This window comes from Somniosus microcephalus, chromosome 12 (assembly GCF_052327205.1).
Source record: "Somniosus microcephalus isolate GS21.2 chromosome 12, FLI_Smic_1.0, whole genome shotgun sequence".
Taxonomy (NCBI): domain Eukaryota; kingdom Metazoa; phylum Chordata; class Chondrichthyes; order Squaliformes; family Somniosidae; genus Somniosus; species Somniosus microcephalus.
This window is the reverse complement of record NC_140998.1, coordinates 226,938,390-226,957,505: the sequence shown is the minus strand read 5'-3', so window position 1 is coordinate 226,957,505 and position 19,116 is coordinate 226,938,390. Positions and strand designations below refer to the sequence as shown.

The following is a 19,116-nucleotide window of genomic DNA, read 5'->3' as shown; positions in this document are numbered from 1 at the left end:
TCCATCGATCGACGACATGAGATTCCTCCAGATTATGGACAATGAGGTCTCTCGTGACAGCTCTAACAGCTGGGTTGAACCCTTACCCTGCCAGAACCCCAGGCGATGGCTGCCGAACAACAGGGAGTATGCCTATAATCGTCTTAACTCACTCCGTCGCACACTAGAGAAGAAGCCAAAGATGAAAGCACACTTCCTAGAGCTTGTCGAGAAAATGCTTGTCAACGATCATGCAGAGCTAGCTCCTCCACTCCAGGAAGGCCAAGAGTGTTGGTACCTCCCCTCCTTCGGAGTCTATCACCCCAAAAAGCCAGAACAGATCCGCGTGGTGTTTGATTCCAGTGCACCATATCAGGGAGTCTCTCTCAACGACGTACTCCTCACAGGGCCCGATCTCAACAACAGCCTCTTGGGGGTACTCATGAGATTCAGGAAAGAGCCCATCGCCATCACTGCCGATATCCAGCACATGTTTCACTGCTTTGTGGTGAGAGAAGACCACAGAGACTTCCTCTGCTTCCTGTGGTATCGCAACAACGACCCCAGCAGTGACATTGTGGACTACAGAATGCGTGTCCATGTCTTCAGCAATAGCCCGTCCCCTGCTGTCGCCATATACGGACTAAGGAGGGCTGCCAAGGAAGAAGAAGATAACTTTGGCAGTGATGTGAGAGGGTACATCGAATGAGAGTTCTACGTTGACGATGCACTGAAGTCATTCCCTGCCGAAGCAGAGGTCATCAGTGCCCTTGGGCGAGCTCAGGAACTACTTGCACTATCCAAACTCAGGCTACACAAAATAGCCTCTAACAGACCAGCAGTGATGGAGGCATTCCCCCTGAAGATTGTGCTAAGGATGTCAAGGATCTAGACATCTTCACTGATGACCTCCCCCTACAGCGTAGCCTAGGAGTGTCTTGGAACATAGCAAAAGACACGTTCACGTTCCAAGCCTTAGATGACAAGAAACCCTTCACACGTAGAGGAGTGCTCTCTGCAGTCAACAGCCTATACAACCCTCTCGGCTTCTTAGCCCCTGTCACCATACAAGGCAGGCTGCTCCTCAGGGAACTCTCCACACGCGCTGAAGAGTGGGATTCACCCCTCCCTGAAGAGATGGAAGCAGAGTGGAATAGATGGAGAGGCTCACTTCAAGACTTACAGGAGATCCAAATACCTCGCTCCTATACATCCTTCTCTCCCTCAAATGTCCAATTCAAGGAGCTTTGTGTCTTTGTAGACGCATCCGCTAAGGCCATCGCAGGTGTGGCTTATCTGAAGGTCACCACTCAAGATGGACAAAGCAAAGTCGGCTTCATCTTTGGAAAGGCCATGTTGGCACCCCAGCCAGACCTCACCATACCCAGATTGGAACTGTGCACAGCAGTATTAGCAGTTGAGATTGCAGAGTTCATAGTGGAGGAGATGGATCTGAAGTTCGACAGCATCAAGTATTATACAGACAGCAAAGTGGTGCTAGGTTACATCCATAACCAAACTAGGTGGTTCTACGTCTGCGTGAACAACAGGGTCCAACGTATCTTCAGACCCGGAATCGCCCCTCATCCTCACTCCGGCTATGCTTTTGACCCAGAAGACAGGTGTTACCCCTTATCCTCCAGGGGAGTTTGGGAAAAGAGAACTCTTCAAGCAAGAATGGAAACAGGTTCAGAGTCTTGCAGACACATTTTAGGGCAGGTGGCGTTGTATCTCAACACACTGCAGAGCTGACACAAGTGGCAGGACAAGAGGCCAGATCTCAAAGAAGGAGATGTTGTCTTGATGAAGGACAGTCAGGCAAAAAGGAATGACTGGCCTATGGCTATCATCATGAAGTCCCTTCCCAGCCAGGACGGGAGAGTGAGAAAGGTGGACTTGAAAGTCGTCAAAGAAGGAACAGCAAAGGTCTTCTCTTCGCCTGTCTCTGAGGTGGTCCTTCTTTTGTCGCCAGAGGACTCCAGTGACAAGTAGTTAGGCTTATGTGGGGTCATTAACGACCTCAGACGGGGAGTGTTCTGGACTTGTTAGATGTAGGTAGCGCCCCTAGTGGTAGTTATTGTATAGCAGCGTGTTATTTGACCTTCTTCCTGTCTGCATAGGAAGTAGTATTCGAGGAAGTGTTTTCTCAGTTGCGAACAAGGTCCAAGTGTGGCAGCTTGTTTTCTATCCTCCTCCATCCTTCCTTATACGCTAGGCAAGACGCAATGTCTGTGAGTATCCTTGTTTGGTAACATAATAACAACCTTGTCGGTATAGTATTTTGACAATACTTTGTCAATAAGAAGTTTATTAGCTGCTAGCTACTGAGGGTTAACTTCAGTGCTATTTACTTATACAGTTACCTACTTATCTGTGTTAAGCAGTCTATTCTGTTTTCATAAACATGTTTTTGCATCTTATGTAACATCTAATGTATAGTACTTACCTCTGTGTTCAAAACATACTTTGTCTTTGTTTACAGTTTCACACTTTTATTCAAGTAAAGCTTCAAAACAGCATCAGGCTTCTCGAGGAGTTATTTGAATGAGTGTTTAGCTGACTGGATAGCTGGATAGGAGTTACATCTAGTGAGACCAGTAGAATGGTCTACTCCTGTTCTTATGTACACTGAGCATGTGATGTGTCTTTGGATCTGCTGATGATATCCCATCAAAAGCAGTCCTCCTCATGCAGATCATGTAACAGTAAGAGAGTTGACATAGTTAGGTCCATCCTTCCTGGGTGCAAACTGGATTGCTGCAACTATTTGGTACTTGAAATATAACAAAAGTTAGAATTGTGCTAAAAGGCAGGACCAAGGACCCCAAAAGATAAATGCAAAATGATGAGTGCATGATCTTCTAAATGTTACCAGCAAAAATACAATTTTAGAAAGGTATCAAAAAAACTAACGAGCTTTGAAAGGTCTCACTGAGCAGGACTTGCCTGCTTCAAAGCAGATGCACAAATTCAGGAAATTTGAAGTAGGACCGATTTTACTCATTTCAGTATTATGGGACCTGCACAGCAGGCCTGCTGGAACTGCCACAAAGCCTGACATAGTCACACTCACAGAATCATACCTTTCAGCCAGCGTCCCAGACTCCTCCATCACTATCCCTGGGTATGTCCTGTCCCACCGGCAGGACAGACCCACCAGGGGTGGCAGCACAGTGGTATACAGTCGGGTGGGAGTGGCCCAGGGAGTCCTCGACATTGACTCCGGACCCCATGAAATCTCATGGCATCAAGTTAAACATGGGCAAGAAAAACTCCTGCTGATTACCACCTACTGTCCTCCCTCAGCTGATGAATCAGTAATACTCCATGTTGAACATCACTTCGAGAAGCACTGAGAGTAGCAAGGGCACAGAATGTGCTCTGGGTGGGGGACTTCAATGTCCATTAGCAAGAGTGGTTCGCTAGCACCACTACTGACCGAGCTGGCCGAAGGACATAGCTGCCAGTCTGGGCCTGCGACAGGTGGTGAGAGAACCAACATGAGGGAAAAACCTACTTTACCTCGTCCTCACCAATCTACCTGTCACAGATGCATCTGTCCATGACAGTATTGGTAACAGTGACCACCACACAGTCATTGTGGAGACGAAGTCTCATCTTCACACTGAGGACACTCTCCATCGTGATATGTGGCACTACCACTGTGCTAAATGGGATAGATTCAGAACAGATCTAGCAGCTCAAAACTGGGCATCCATGAGGTGCTGCGAGCCATCAGCAGCAGGAGAATTGTATACCACCACAATCTGTAATCTCATGGCCCGGCATATCCCTCACTCAACCATTACCATCAAGCTAGGGGACCAACCCTGGTTCAATGAGGAGTGCAGAAGAGCATGCCAGGAGCAGCACCAGACATAACTAAAAATGAAGTGCCAACCTGGTGAAGCTACAACACAGGACTACATACATGCTAAACAGCAGAAACAGCATGCTGAAGACAGAGCTAAGCGATCAGATCAATGCTCTGCAGTCCTGCCACATCCAGTCATGAATGGTGGTGGACCATTAAACAATTAACGGGAGGAGTAGGCTCCATGAACATCCCCATCCTCAATGATGGCAGAGCCCAGCACGTGAGTGCAAAAGACAAGCCGGAAGCATTCGCAACCATCTTAAGCCAGAAGTGCCGAGTAGATGATTCATCTCAGTTTCCTCCTGAGGTCCCCACCATCATAGAAGCCAGTCTTCAGCCAATTCAATTCACTCCACGTAATATCAAGAAAGGGCTGAGCACTCTGAATACAGCCCCGACAACATCCGACTGTCGTGCTGAAGACTTGTGCTCCAGAACTAGCCGTGCCACTAGCCAAGCTGTTCCAGTACAGCTACAACACTGGCATCTACCCAACAAAATGGAAAACTGCCCAGGTATGTCCTGTCCACAAAAAGCAGGACAAATCTAACCCGGCAAATTACCGCCCCATCAGTCTACTCTCAATCATCAGCAAAGTGATAGAAGGTGTTGTCAACAATGCTATCAAGCAGCACTTACTCACCAAAAACATGCTCATCATCTTCTTCTTTTGTATCGTAGTAGCAAAGCAAATCAAATGTCAATATCTAAGTTGGATATTAAGGCCAAAGCTTCCAGTTTAACAATGTGGATACCTTGTAGGCTGCCTGCAAATTTCCTCTGAGGGCAGTGCTCAATGATGTGCTCCAGGGTCTGATTAGGAGCTCCACAGTCACATGGTGGGGATGCTTTAATCTTCCATCTATGGAGAAGGTGCTCACCGATGCTCAATTTCGGTTCTGCCAGGACCACTCAGCTCCAGACCTCATTACAGCCTTGGTCCAAACATGGACAAAAGAGCTGAATTCCAGAGGTGAGGAGAGAGTACCTGCCCTTGACATCAAGGCAGCATTTGACCAAGTGTGGCATCAAGAAGCCCTAGTAAAATTGAAGTCAATGGGAATCAGGGGAAAATTCTCCACTGGCTGGAGTCATAACTAGCACAAAGGAAGATGGCTGTGGTTGTTGGAGGTCAATCATCTCAGCCCCAGGATATCGCTGCAGGAGTTCCTCAGGGCAGTGTCCTAGGCCCAATCATCTTCAACTGCTTCATCAATAACCTTCCCTCCAGCATAAGGTCAGAACTGGGGATGTTTGCTGATGACTGCACAGCGATCAGTTCCATTTGTAATTCCTCAGATAATGAAGCAGTCCATGCCTGTATGTAGCAAGGCCTGGACGACATTCAGGCTTGGGCTGATAAGTGGCGAGTAACATTCGCGCCACACAAGTGCCAGGCAATGACCATCTCCAACAAGTGAGGATTTAACCACCTCCCCTTGATATTCAACGGCATTACCATCTCCGAATCCCACACCATTAACATCCTGGGAGGATCACCATTGACCAGAAACTTAACTGGACCAGCCACATAAATAGTGTTGCAACAAGAGCGGGTCAGAGGCTGGGTATCCTGCAGCGAGTGTCTCGCCTCCTGACTCCCCAAAGCCTTTCCACCATCTACAAGGCACAAGTCAGGAGTGCGATGGAATACTCTCCACTTGCCTGGATGAGTGCAGCTCCAACAACACTCAAGAAGCTCAACACCATCTAGGACAAAGGAGCCCGCTTGATTGGCACACCATCCACCACCTTAAACATTCACTCCCTACACCAGCGGCATACCATGGCTGCAGTGTGTACCATCTATAAGATGCACTGCAGCAACTTGCCACGGCTTCTTCGGCAGCACCTCCCAAACCCGCAACTTCTACCACCTACATGGACAAGAGCAGCAGGCGCATGGGAACACCTTCACCTGCAAGTTCCCCTCCAAGTTACACACCATCCTGACTTGGAAATATATCGCCGATCCTTCATCGTTGCTGGGTCAAGTTCCTGGAACTCCCTCTCTAACAGCACTGTGGGAGTACTTTCGCCACACGGACTACAGCGGTTCAAGAAGGTGGCTCACGACCACCTTCTCGAGGGATATTGGGGATGGGCAATAAATGCCGGCCTTGTCAGCGACGCCCACATTCTGGAACGAATTTTTTTTTACCACCTACAGGTCTTTCCACAGAAAGCTGTTGCTGGTGCTGATGGTTATCTTGCTCCTCGTCCGAGGTCCAATCTAAGGCAGCCATCCTGATCTTGTGTCTCTACACCACCAAAGTGGTCAAATTAGCCTCTCACCACAAGTACTCTGAACAAACACTTTCCCAGTGGGAGGTAAGAAAGCAGCTGTGAACACTGAGTATAATATTGCTGTATTTGCCTGACTATTAATGAGCCCCATGAATTGCTGCTCTCTTTTCGCCTTGGTTTCAATGGCGACTTTCAGAAACCCATGAAAACCGTGCATGCTCTGTTAAATTTAAATGCTGGTTGAAATATCATTGCAATCCACTGATTTAAATATTCAAATCGTTAACCCGCCTCTCCGGAGGGAATTACACACATGCAGCTGAACGTGCCTGAGTTAACCCGGAAGTTGGCACGTTGGAGCCGTTTTCCGGATGCCCTGACATTTTCGCTGAATTTAACCCCCCACCCCACCACCCCCCAACCCGCACCTAAACACCCCCCCCAACCTGCACCTAACACGTTCTTCAATGTTAAAATTCCCTGCAGAGTGACTGAGCACTTGGACAAGTATGAGCTGATCAAAGAGAATCAGTATGGATTTGTGAAGGGTACATCTGTTTAATCTAATGAATTTTTTTTGAGGAGGTCACAAGCATGGTGGATAGGGGAGTGTCTATGTTGTCTATATGGACTTCCAGCAGCATTTAACAAGGTTCTGCATCAAAGATTATTACCATAATAAATTAATGCGCATAGAATATGAGATAACCTTGTGACATGGGTTGGTAATTGATTGGGAGGTAGGAGGCAGAGATAAAGGGAATGTTCTCTGTTTGGTGAGATGTGACAAGTGATGTCCCCAGGGATCTGTACTGGGATTTATATGTAATATATATATGTAATAGAAAGTTGCATATCATAGTTTGCAGATGACACTAAGTTGGGAGGGACATTATGTTGTGTAGATGGGATCAGGAAGTTTCAAAGGGAAAGTGACAAATTAAGTGAGTGGGCAAAACTATGGCAAATGCATTTCAATGTGAGGAAGTGTGAGATCCACTTTGAATCTAAGAAAGACAAATCAGCATATTTTCTTAATTGTGAGAGATGGAAGGCAAAAGGATTTGGGTGTCCATGTGCACAGATCACTAAAAGTTCGTGCACAGGTACAAAAAGTAATCAAAAAGGCTAATGGAATGTTGGCCCTTATCTCAAGGGGGTCGAATATAAAGGGGAGAAAGTGATGCTTCAGTTGTACAGAGTCTTGGTAAGACCCCAACTGGAGTGCTGTGTTCCGTTTTGGGTACCGAACCTCAGGAAAGATATATTGGCCTTGGAGGGGGTACAGCGCAGATTCAATAGGATACCAGGGCTTGAAGGATTACATTATAAGGACAGGTTGCATAAACTTGGTTTTTATTCCCTTGAGTTCAGAAGGTTGAAGGGTGATCTAATCGAGGTGTTTAAAACAATGGCCCTGAAATTAGGATCGGGGGCTTGCCGCGCGTGCAAGCCCCCGATGTGCACTCACCCTGCGCGCCGACATCTGAAGCCCGGGCCTGCTTGCATTTCCTGTCACAAGCCCGGTTCAGATGTCGGCGCGATGTGCTTACCTGATCCAGCGGCGTAGTTAGTGCGATGTGCCGGCTGGGATCAGGTGAGCACTGTGCAGCCAATCAGGGGAGGGGAAACTCATTCATGAGTTTGACAGTAAGAGCTGTCAAACTCATGAAAAGTATGGGCTGCCAAAACACTATGGCCTAGAAATTCAGTGGGCCTTGCGCCCACTTAGCGCCTAAAGAGGTCTTTTGCGCCGGCGGGGTGGTAGCGCGGAAATTGAGTGCAGCGGTATTGGCGGCGGTAGCCGTTAGTGCTGCGCCGGGACCGATGACGTCATCGGTGTGCGCGGTGGCCCGTAACGCCCCGAAACCGCGCCGATCCCCATGTTTATTTGCGGCCGCCTCCTCCGAAGCAGGCGCAAACAGCGACCAGAAAACAGGGCCATCCTGCTGCCATAGTGGGGCGCTTTAAAGTGGAAGGTGCGGCCGGCCGCTTTTTCGGCAGCCGCCTGCCCGCACCTCCTTCCCCGGCCTCCTCCACCCCCCCCACGGCATTGCCGGCTGGTTTCCGTGGAGCCCGGCACTTCTCCATTGTGCCGGGCTCTTTTGCCGGCACTCGCGATCGGGGCTCCGGCCGTTGCAGGCACCTCCCCCTTAAGAGAAGGAGGAGGCCTGCAGTACCGCAGCCTGCCGCACCGCATCGGGTGGCGCTGCGGCAACTAGCGCGCCGATATTCAGTTGCAGCGCCCCAAACGGAGGTGGGCACACCCTGGTATAGCGCCCGCTTCCGAATTGGGGCGCAGAAGACGAATATACGGCGTGCGCTAATGCCTCCCCGCCCAGCGCTAACTTTTGGGCGCGAGCGAGCTGCCCGCGCCCAAGTGAATTTCTAGGCCTATAACTTTAAATAAAATTTTAAAAAACAACCCACTGATTATATTAACTATAAATAAGTGTAAAAAAATGTTTTAAACAATTAATCAATTTTTTGAAAAAAATAAATTTTTTAAAAATAGGGTCTAAAACTAAACTTACCATCCTGTAAATTCTTTAAAAATAACAAACCTGTGGAAAAAAAATTTCTACATTGTACTAAAAGCCCACTTACCTGAAAAACTAAATACTTACGTCTTGTTTTTCCACGCGTAAAGACCGGAGGCCTTTACATGCGCGCAACTCTGAAAAAAAAAGGAATTTTACTGCGCACGCGCTGCCTGTGCAGTCGCGCACGTTCTGCCTCTTAACCCTTTGGATCAGAGGACAGGAAATGCCGGTTTTCAGCGCATGCGCTGTGCATGCTGAAAACCGGCAATTCCTCCGGGCACACGCGTGAGTACCCCGTCCTTACTCACGCGTTGTGCCCGGAATTACTGGGCCAACAAAGGGATTCAATAGAGTAGATACAGAGAAGCTATTTCCTCTGGTAGGGTAATCCAGAACAAGGAGGCACAATCTTAAAATTAGAACTAGACCATTTATGAGTGAATTCAGGAAACACTTTCTCAAAAAAGGGCAGTGGAATTCTGTTACTCTCTCTCCCTAAAGGCTGTAGATGCTGGGTCAAGTGACATTTTTAAGCATGTGATCATTAGTTTTTTGTTCGGTAATATTCAAAAGTCGCTGCAAGATGACTTCATTGGCGCTCCGACATAATATTAACCTGTAGTCAGGGAAAGTCATGCACTGTCTGCAGCCCAGCAGCAGAACCACGACAGGAGCCGACTGGCCAGAAGAGGCCAGGGTAAAAATTACCTGTTAGAACTTCTTGTGGACCAAGAGGAGCAGGAGTTTTCCCCCCAGACACCGAAAGAGTCCCTGGGCCTCGTCATGACCTTCGGTCGCCCTCAATGCCCCAGCCCTGGCCTCCCCCGATCTCTGACAGCCCTCAAGACCCCTCCTCCCACTGACTGAGTCCTCAGGTGCGGCCTCCTGCCACCAAATTACCGTTTCCCGTCTACTGGCCAGGTCGTGAATTTGGCCAGGTGACGGGTGGGATTCTGGGAACTTTTATTTCAATAAGGCCCTGCCATTAAGATTAGCAGGGCCTCCACATACCCGAACTCCCTGAGTGAGCCGCCAGGCACCAGGCTCACGCACATCGTTCCCGCCCGCCATAAAAACTGAGGCCATTGTGTCTATAAAGACAACTGGTGATGATGGGGGAAAAAGAGCAAGTATGTGTTTGAGAATGAGCTCTTATATAAAGCAGGCTTAGTACCGAGGTCTTAGAGGCTGTATCCTAGGTGGGCTTCTTTATTTGATGACAGAGTATTACTTTATATCTAAAGTTTGAACAAATAGGAAAGAATGTTATTGGCCCAGAAATTCGGGTCGGGGGCTTCCCGCGGGTGTAAGCCCCCGATCTGCACTTACCTTGCGCGCCAGCCGTTGAGCTGTAGGGCCCCGTGAAATTCCAATCCGGGGCCTGGTCCAGCTGCTGGCGCGCACTGCTTGCGTATCCCAGGGGCGCAGTTAGTTCGATGCGACCCCTGGGATCACATGGGCTATGGGCAGCCAATCGGAGCAGGGAATGCTCCATTCATAAGTCTGACAAGAAGAGCTGTCAAGACTTATAAATACTACGGTCCCAAAATAGCACTAAACCTTCAAATACATTTTTTAAAAACATCACATTTTTTAAATAAACTATAAATTACATTAAATAACTATTTTAAACAATAATTTAAATTTTTGAAACAAATAATTTTATATTCTAACGAGGCTACAAATAAACTTACCTTGCTTTAAAGTATTTAAAAATAATAAACCTGTGGAAAAAATGTTTTAATTTTAATTAATTCACCACTTACCTTGTAAAAAGCAGGCCTTACGCCTGCTTTTTATATTTCTAAATTCTGCAGGCTTACGAATCCGGAGAAACCTGTAAAAAAAAATTAAGTTTGTTGCGCACGCGCTGCCTCCCCCGCGCACGCGTTCGACCTCTGAACCTCTTCATTCAGGGGAACGGAAGTGCCGGTTTCCCGCGCATGCGCAGTGCATGCAGGAAACCGGCACTTCCATCGGACCCACAGGTGAGTACCCCGTGTGTACTCACCCGTGGAGACCCGAATTTCTGGGCCAATATTAACTCCTCCCGCAATGCAGGGATTAGGCCGCACTAAGGGAATCAATTAAATCACACCAATCATAACAAATTATTATTTTTCCCTGGGTGCAAAGCAGAGGAAAATTGGCCTCGTGATTTGATAAAGCATCACTGACTTAATCTGATAACCCAAGGTGACAAGCACTTTGGCTTGAAGCTGGCCTCTACAATAATCCACATACAGCCCCACCTCCTTTTAATGTATTACTTTAATTTAATTCTGCTATATGTGAAGTTTGAATAAATGAGGATATGAGATTAGCAGATGCAGATGTGGTCGTCATCATTCTTTAAATGTGGTTCAGCTTTCACATCCAAAAGTTACTCCCTGACTGTTCATAGTCAGTTTCCATTCCAGCCCTCTAGATATATTTTACAGAAAAACATGAGCCTGTGACCAATACAAATCACTATTGGTACCACTAGCATTTTTGACATTAGTTAAGGCACATGGAAGTTAAGCTACATTTTCTGATTTCAAATACCTTCAATGTTTTGTCCAACTGCTATTGAGAAGGTTTAATTTCACACCTAGTGTAGGGATTTCGCAATAATTTTGAAATTTCCTACTGTTCCGAAGATTGATTTTTTTGATTAAAGAATACCTGGGTAATATAGCTTTAAAAATCCAGGGATCAAAATGGCCACCAGACCATTGGCAGAAGACAAGGACTTGAAAAGGCAGCCTGCTGTGTCTGTGAAAAAGGTTCAATGGAGCAGTCAAACTGCCAATCAAGGCAGTTCAGGGAGTTCCCCTCCCTGCAGAGACAATCGACAGAAACTGCTACAATGTTTACACAAAGGATTAACCACTTGAGACTGCGGTTTCAGTCTGACCACAAGGACAATGACTTTGTTTACACTAACCTCCAAGGCTGTTTACTCAAGCAATCAAGGAAATAGACATGCTTTTTTTCAAACCACAGCAGCTTCATCCAAACCCATTTCAGACAATGGGGACAGTTTGGATCCCTTTTGTTTAGCCCAGATACATCCGGATTTGGGTGGGAAGGTTTCGGCGCCAAATGGGGTATAAAAGATAGCTTCTCAGAAGCCATCTCGCTCTCTGTGGCCTCGCCTCTGTGCCCTCTACAACGTGGGAGCCTGCCTAAAGGAGTGGAACACCAGCAGTTTACTTTTAAAATACTGGGGTGTTTTTACTTCAGGGCAGTGAAGATCAAAGATCACAGGGCACGGAGCAGGCATTTTTCATTGGTGAGCATATATTTTTCTGGCCCATTACAAGGCAACTTAGAATAGGTATAGGGGTGGAAATTAAGTGGGAATTTTGTTAGAACTGTGATTTTAGTTGATTTTCCCTCGTTGTGTCCATTCTCTCCTCCCCTATTTAAGTAACAGTGTTGCACTAGCAGAGAAGTGCTGTAGTGAACACTGAGTTCTGTATTGAAAGTGCTATTAAAAGGGGTGTTGCACTAAGCAGAGAAGTGCTTCAGTGGACACTAAGTAGCTGTATTAAGGTGCTGTATTTAAGTAAAGCCACTAAGTCTGTAAGGAGTAAAGTGCTGTATTTGAGTAACAGTGTTGCACTCGCAGAAAAGTGCTGTAGTGAACACAGAGTTCCGTATTAAAGTGCTGTTTTTTTAAGTAAAAGGTGCTGTAGTGAGCAAGGTGTTTCTATATCAAAAGTGCTATTAAAAGGGTGTTGCACTGGGCAGAGAAGTGCTGTAGTGAACACTAAGTAGCTGTATTTAAAAGTGCTGTATTTAAATAAAGGAGTGTTGCACTGAGCAAAGAGCGCTCTAGTGGACACTAAGTGTACTGCGTTAAGCAAAAGTGTTGTACCAGGCACAGGTGTGCTGTATCGATTATTTTAAGTTGTTTCTTTCTTTTGTTTCAATAAATACTGGTCTGTTTTGCACACAAACCACGAGTCTCAGTGTTGTTTTGTCTACATCACTACCGAATAAGTCCGGCGGTCAGAACCAGGAATAGGGGAGCGCTTCAAAACTGCACGGGGGTCCCTGGAGCAGCTCAGAGGCTTCTGGCTGGCCAGAGACAATAACCCCAACCCCGCTAGTGTTTAATTCCTACACTAGTCAATAAATTATTTTGACGGCATTTTTTAAAATTAGAATCAAAATCATAAAAAAACCATACTCAATTTCTGAAATGCATTTTTGTCTTTATGTAGAGCATCAATAATATGAACTCATATTTCAAACAAGATATTTCATTATGTGATAGACTCACCTCGGTCACTGAAGATTTTGCATGATTAAATGCAAAATGGTCAATTTCCTCTAAAAAGCTTGGTATACCAGTTTGTTTCAGCTCATTCTCATGTTCCCTCACTACTTCAGTTGGATTTCCCTTAAAACGAATGGAAAAGAAAAACAAATCAAGAACACATTGAATATTAGCTGATTTATCACAGATATGACTTTCTGCATTAATTCATTGTATTCACATCATGTAATGGAAAACAGCACTGCAACAGGTTCCTATAAAAGCATGGCAGCATAGGAGGGGATGGCAGGTATACTGCTTTTCCTAATCCATTGATGTATGTATAGGTTTTGTCTAGAAGTGTGCCTCATTGGATTTTGACAGGAGCTGACAGGACAGATGAAGTTCATACAACAAGGAAGTTAAGCATACACAAGGCAGCAGCTCTATATTTGTGTAGGATTAAACGTGGGTAATGGACAGCCAGGGAGTAGGGTTTGGATGTGAAAGCTGCATCACATTTAAAGAATGATGACAACCACGGAGCTTGGAGACAGAGCTGAGTGAATCGCAATCGGAGTGGATGGCAAGCAGAGTGGAAGAATTTGGTGATAGTAGGCATTTGGTGGAGAGGAGGAAGGTGCTTTCTCATGTCCAACTCAAAAGGAGGAGTGGAGCCACAGAACCCGAAGACTCTAAGGGAGGAGCAGCGGAATCCGAGGGTTTTAAGTTCAAGAATTGGAGAGCCCAGAGGGGAGAGAGTACAAGCATCAGGGAGAGAGGTAAAAACAGCTAAAGTGACATCAGCACGAGGGAAGGAGGTGATTGTTGAGTACCTGGTGGGTGTTTTCTCTTTCCGGATCAGATCAGGGAGGAGTCTTAAGTTTATTTCTGGTAAGTTTAGATAGTAGTCTAATAAATAGAAGCATTTTTTTAAAAATTCAGTGTTTTAGTGCTTAGTATAAGTTAGTTAGTGTGTAAAAAAAGGAAAACAAACTTAAGTAGATATAAATATTATAAATAATCAAGACTAAGATATGGCAGAGCAGGTTGTGTGTCTGGACTGCAGTACGTGGGAGTCTGTAGACAGTGAGACTGTCCCGAGCGAACACACCTGCAGTAGATGTTTCAGTCTCGAATCTCTCCGGCTCAGATTCATTGAGCTGGAGAGCGAGTTGGAGACACACTGGCACATAAGGGAGGGGGAGCAGTATCTGGACAGTTTGCTCCAGACTTTGGTCCCACCTCGTAGAGAAGTGCAGGATCAGAATGGGGCTAATGTGACCCATAGTGTGTAGAGTAAGGGAAACCTGGATGAGATAGAGAATAAGAATCCGCAGAAACTAATGCTATTCAACAGGTACAATGTACTTGCTACCTGTGAGGATAAGGATAAAGACTGTTGCAAGGACAGCCAGAATCCAGACCATGGCACCTTGGAGCAGGAGGCTGCCCATAGGGGGGAGGAGGAGGAGGAGGGGAAGCATAATGTGGTAGTTGTAGGGGATTCAATAATTAGGGGAACAGATAGCATCATTATAAATCGAGTATCCCACGTGGTATGTTGCCTACCTGGTGCCAGGGTGAGAGACATCTCAAACCAGCTTGAAAGGATATTAGAGAGGGAGGGGGAGGATCCAGTTGGTGTGGTCCATGTTGCGACCAACAATATAGGGAAGAGTAGGCAAGAGGTCCTGTTTGGGGAGTACCAGGAACTAGGAGCTAAATTAAAGAACAGGACCTCAAAGGTTCTAATCTCTGGATTATTACCTGAGCCACGTGCAAATTGGTGTAGGGATAAGCAGATTAAGGAGGTGAACACTTGGCTGAAGGAGTGGTGTGGGAAAGAGGAATTCCATTTCATGGGGCACTGGCACCAGTATTGGGACAGGAAGGAACTGTAACGTTGGGAATGGGCTCCATCTGAACTGGGCTGGGACCAGTGTCCTAGCAGAAAGGATAAATAGGGCGGTCACAAGGACTTTAAACTAGTAAATGGAGAGGGGGAGGGCTCAGGTGGAAAATGTAGTATAAATAATAGTTCAAAAACAAATGAAAGGGAAAAGAGTAGAGTAACAGTCAGAAATTGTGCTTTAGGCACTACAGGTAAAGGGTAAACTAAAAGATGTAAAGTGATTAAACCAGGAGAGAGAAATAAGAAACATGTGAGTAAAACATTAGAGCTGTACGACAGGGTAGGGTGTGTGGCCCAATTAAGCGTTCTTTATACAAACACACTGAGTATAAGGAATAAATTGAATGAACTGCAGGTGCAAATTCAACTTGGAGGGTATGACATGGTAGCCATTACTGAGACATGGCTGCAAGGTGGTCAGGACTGGGAACTAAATATACCAGGTTATAAGGTCTACAGGAAAGATAGGGAAAATGGTAGAGGGGGAGGAGCAGCCTTAGTGATCAAGGATGAAATCACTTCAATGATAAGAGAGGATATTACAAGAGGTAAGCAGGCAGTGGAAACTTTCTGGGTAGAATTAAGAAATAGGAAAGGATTTAAGACTGTAGTAGGAGTTGTGTTTAGGCCCCTGGTAGCAGCTGTGAAGTGCTAGATTGTATAAATGCAGAGATTAGACAAGTGTGTAGCAAAGACAGAGTGGTTTTAATGGGCGATTTTAACTTTCATATCAATTGGGATAAGCAGACTAGAACGTTTCAGAAAGTTAATGAATTTCTTGAGTGTGTCTGGGATAGTTTTCTGCAACAATATATTCTAGAGGCAACAAGGGTGCATGCCACATCAAATCATAAAGGGTTACAGCACAGAAGGAGGCCATTCGGCCTGTCGAGCCTGTGCCGGCGCTCTGCAAGTCTTTCTAGTACCTCCTCATCAATTTTTAACCCATCCGGTATCTCAGCTACCTCCTCTTTCACTATGACTTTGGCAGCATCTTCTTCCTTGGTAAAGACAGTACTAAATTGTTACGAGATTTTGACAGCTCCAGCAGCAATGACCATGAAATGGTGAGTATCCCTTTAAGTAGCACTTGAAAGTGACATCACCGCCTTGTTTACCCACAAACAGCTGGTCGCTGTTAGGAGACAGCATTAGTTGAAGCGCTAGCCACCAAAATGCCGTGCAACCTCTTTAATGAGTGCTAGCAGGCATTTTAAGTGTAATCAGCTGTTTAACGATTCTCCGGGCGGCTGTTCCTAGTGCAAACTTCAACTCCTTTACCAAGATGGTGTCTTGCGCTAAACACGGGCTAAACCGCCGTTTCAGTTTAAGACCCTATCTTGGACACCTCTTTACCTCCTTAGCTCCTAAAGTGTTTGTCAAAAATCGCCCCCATGGGCTTTTCAGCCTGGAAAGGAGGCATCAGAGAGGCAATATAAGATTGCTAAGGGTATAGAAAAAGCGAATTTGGAAAGCAACCAGCCGAGATTAAATAAAATGAATTTGAGAATCCTGCAGTGTCACTCGATTCTCTTTAGAGTAAGGGAGGAATTTTACAGAACTTTCCCTTCAGAGATAAATAAGTAGAGTAAAGCTCAGGCAAGGGTGATTTCACATGTTCCAGACAAGGGCTGTTTGATCGGCCAAATGACCTTTTCTTCGTCCATGGTTTCATATGTTCTAACATGATTTCTATCTTTTATATATAATTGGGGAAAAAATTGGGTATAGCCCATTTTGGGGCACTAACCTCGCCAGGGTGCTAATTTTAGCGCCCCGAAAAAGTGAGTGCCCCCTACCCCGTAAATTCAGTAGTAGCACCCCAAGCATGAGGCGGGGTACTACTGGAAGTGCTCCACCTCCTTCTTGGGGTACAACTACTCAATTTCGCGGTGCTACGCGCAGCAGTGCCACGCGTGGTGGCAAGTAGCGCTGCGTCATTGATTCCATGATTAAAGGGGAGGGGTCTAGCGCTGTGCGCACCGGGGCTCTGCCGGACCACCGGAGAGCGTGCTGCCATGGAAACAGCCCAGCATATAGAAATGTTAAAGGTGGGCAGGTGCTGGCAGTCGGCCAAAATAAAAACGGCCGCCCGACACCTGCCCTTTAAGTAGTGCCGCCGCCCGCTACCGCCGTTGCAAAACCGCCCCCGGATCCTGCTATGGGGGGGAGGAGCTAAACACGATCAAAATCACTAAGGAAGTGGTACTCGGTAAAATAATGGGACTCAAGGCAGATAAATCACCTGGACTTGATGGCTTACATCCTAGGGTCTTGAGGGAAGTGGCGGTAGGGATTGTGGATGCATTAGTAATAATTTTCCAAAACTCCCTGGACTCAGCAAAGGTCCTGGCAGACTGGAAAACTGCTAATGTAACACCCTTATTTAAAAAGGGCAGTAAACAGAAGGCTAGAAACTATAGACCGGTTAGCCTAACATCTGTGGTAGGTAAAATTTTGGAGTCCATTATTAAGGAGACAGTAACAGGACAGCTGGATAATCATAATTTAATAGGACAAAGTCAGCATGGTTTTATGAAGGGGAAGTCATGTTTGACAAATTTGCTGGAGTTCTTTGAGGAAGTAACATATAGGGTGGATAAAGGGGAACCAGTGGACATAGTGTATTTAGACTTCCAAAAGGCATTTGACAAGGTGTCACGCAAAAGATTATTGCTTAAGATAAAAAATCACGGGATTGGGGGTAATATTCTGGCATGGATAGAGGATTGGCTATCGAACAGAAGGCATCGAGTTGGGATAAATGGTTCATTCTCAGACTGGCAATCAGTAACCAGTGGTGTACCGCAGGGGTCAGTGCTGGGTCCACAACTCTTTACAATCTATATTAACGATTTGGAGGAGGGGACCGAGTGTAACATATCAAAGTTTGCAGATGATACTAAGATGGGAGGGAAAGTAGTGAGTGAGGAGGACATAAAAAACCTGCAAGGGGACATAGACAGGCTAAGTAAGTGGGCAGAGATTTGGTAGATGGAATACAATACTGGAAAGTGTGAGGTTATGCACTTTGGCAGGAAAAATCGTAGAGCAAGTTATTATCTTAATGGCAAGAAACTGGAAAGTACTGAAGTACAAAGGGATCTGGGGGTCCTGGTGCACGAAACTCAAAAGGTTAGTATGCAGGTGCAGCAAGTGATTAAGAAGGCCAATGGAATGTTGGCTTTCATTGCTAGGGGGATAGAATATAAAAATAGGGAGGTATTGCTTCAGTTGTACAAGGTATTGGTGAGACCGCACCTGGAATACTGCATACAGTTTTGGTGTCCATACTTAAGAAAAGACATACTTGCTCTCGAGTCAGTACAAAGAAGGTTCACTCGGTTAATCCCGGGGATGAGGGGATGGACATATGAGGAGAGGTTGAGTAGATTGGGACTCTACTCATTGGAGTTCAGAAGAATGAGAGGCAATCTTATTGAAACATACAAGATTGTGAAGGGGTTGGATCGGGTGGATGCGGGGAGGATGTTCCCGATGATGGGTGAAACTAGAACTAGGGGGCATAGTCTTAGAATAAGGGGCTGCTCTTTCAAAACTGAGATGAGGAGGAACTACTTCACTCAGAGGGTGGTAGGTCCATGGAATATGCTGCCCCAAAAAGCTGTAGAAGCTACATCTGTAAAGTCTGTAGGTATTATAGTGAATTAATACACAGACTACAAGAGTAACTTTAACAGGACTTTACTATTCGAAGGTCAGGGCGAATCTGCCCAATAAATCCTGACACAGCACTTATATACCGGTGTGGTCACCGTCGGTATTACAGTATACAGCAGCCAAGATAAAGTAGTGCCACACCTAAAATAGTTCTCTTAAAGGTGAACGGTTACATACAATAGTTCTCTTAAAGGTAGAACAGTTTCATACACTACAATCCTCCCTTTTTAGCTTACAACATACTTATTCCCCATTAAACATAACATCCTAACATATATCCAACTTTATGTTAAACAGTTCACAGATGTAGTTTCTGCGGAAACAGTTCACAGATTCAGTCTCTGCGGGAAACAGTTCATAGATTCAGTCTCTGCGGAAAACAGTTCACAGATTCAACCTCGGTGGATGCGCCTTCCGTGCTTCTTGACTCGGTCCTGACAACGCCTCAGTGGTGTAGCAGTTCCCTGTGGTGTAGTCGGTTCACGTTGCTGGAGTGACTCATCCAATAGTCCTTCACTGGACTTAACAGCTTGAACTTCCGTCCTTCTGAACCAGCATTGTTGGCTTGTAAAAACTTGAGTACCTTGGGAAGTTTTCTACTTCCAAACTGATTTGGCTCCGTTCG

General features: G+C 45.9%; 1 protein-coding gene across 1 annotated transcript in view; it reads right to left on the bottom strand.

Moving 5' to 3' along the window:
* The window catches only part of LOC147110223 (uncharacterized), a 149,242-nt gene extending 134,753 nt beyond the window's left edge, over positions 1 to 14,489 (bottom strand). The window contains exons 1-2 of the mRNA XM_086002499.1: positions 14,468 to 14,489; positions 12,920 to 13,113 (exon numbers count right to left, since the gene is read on the bottom strand). Coding sequence (XP_085858625.1) covers positions 12,920 to 13,113; positions 14,468 to 14,489 — 216 coding nt within the window. The remainder of the gene's footprint in view (positions 1 to 12,919; positions 13,114 to 14,467) is intronic.
* Positions 14,490 to 19,116: the final 4,627 nt, after the last annotated feature.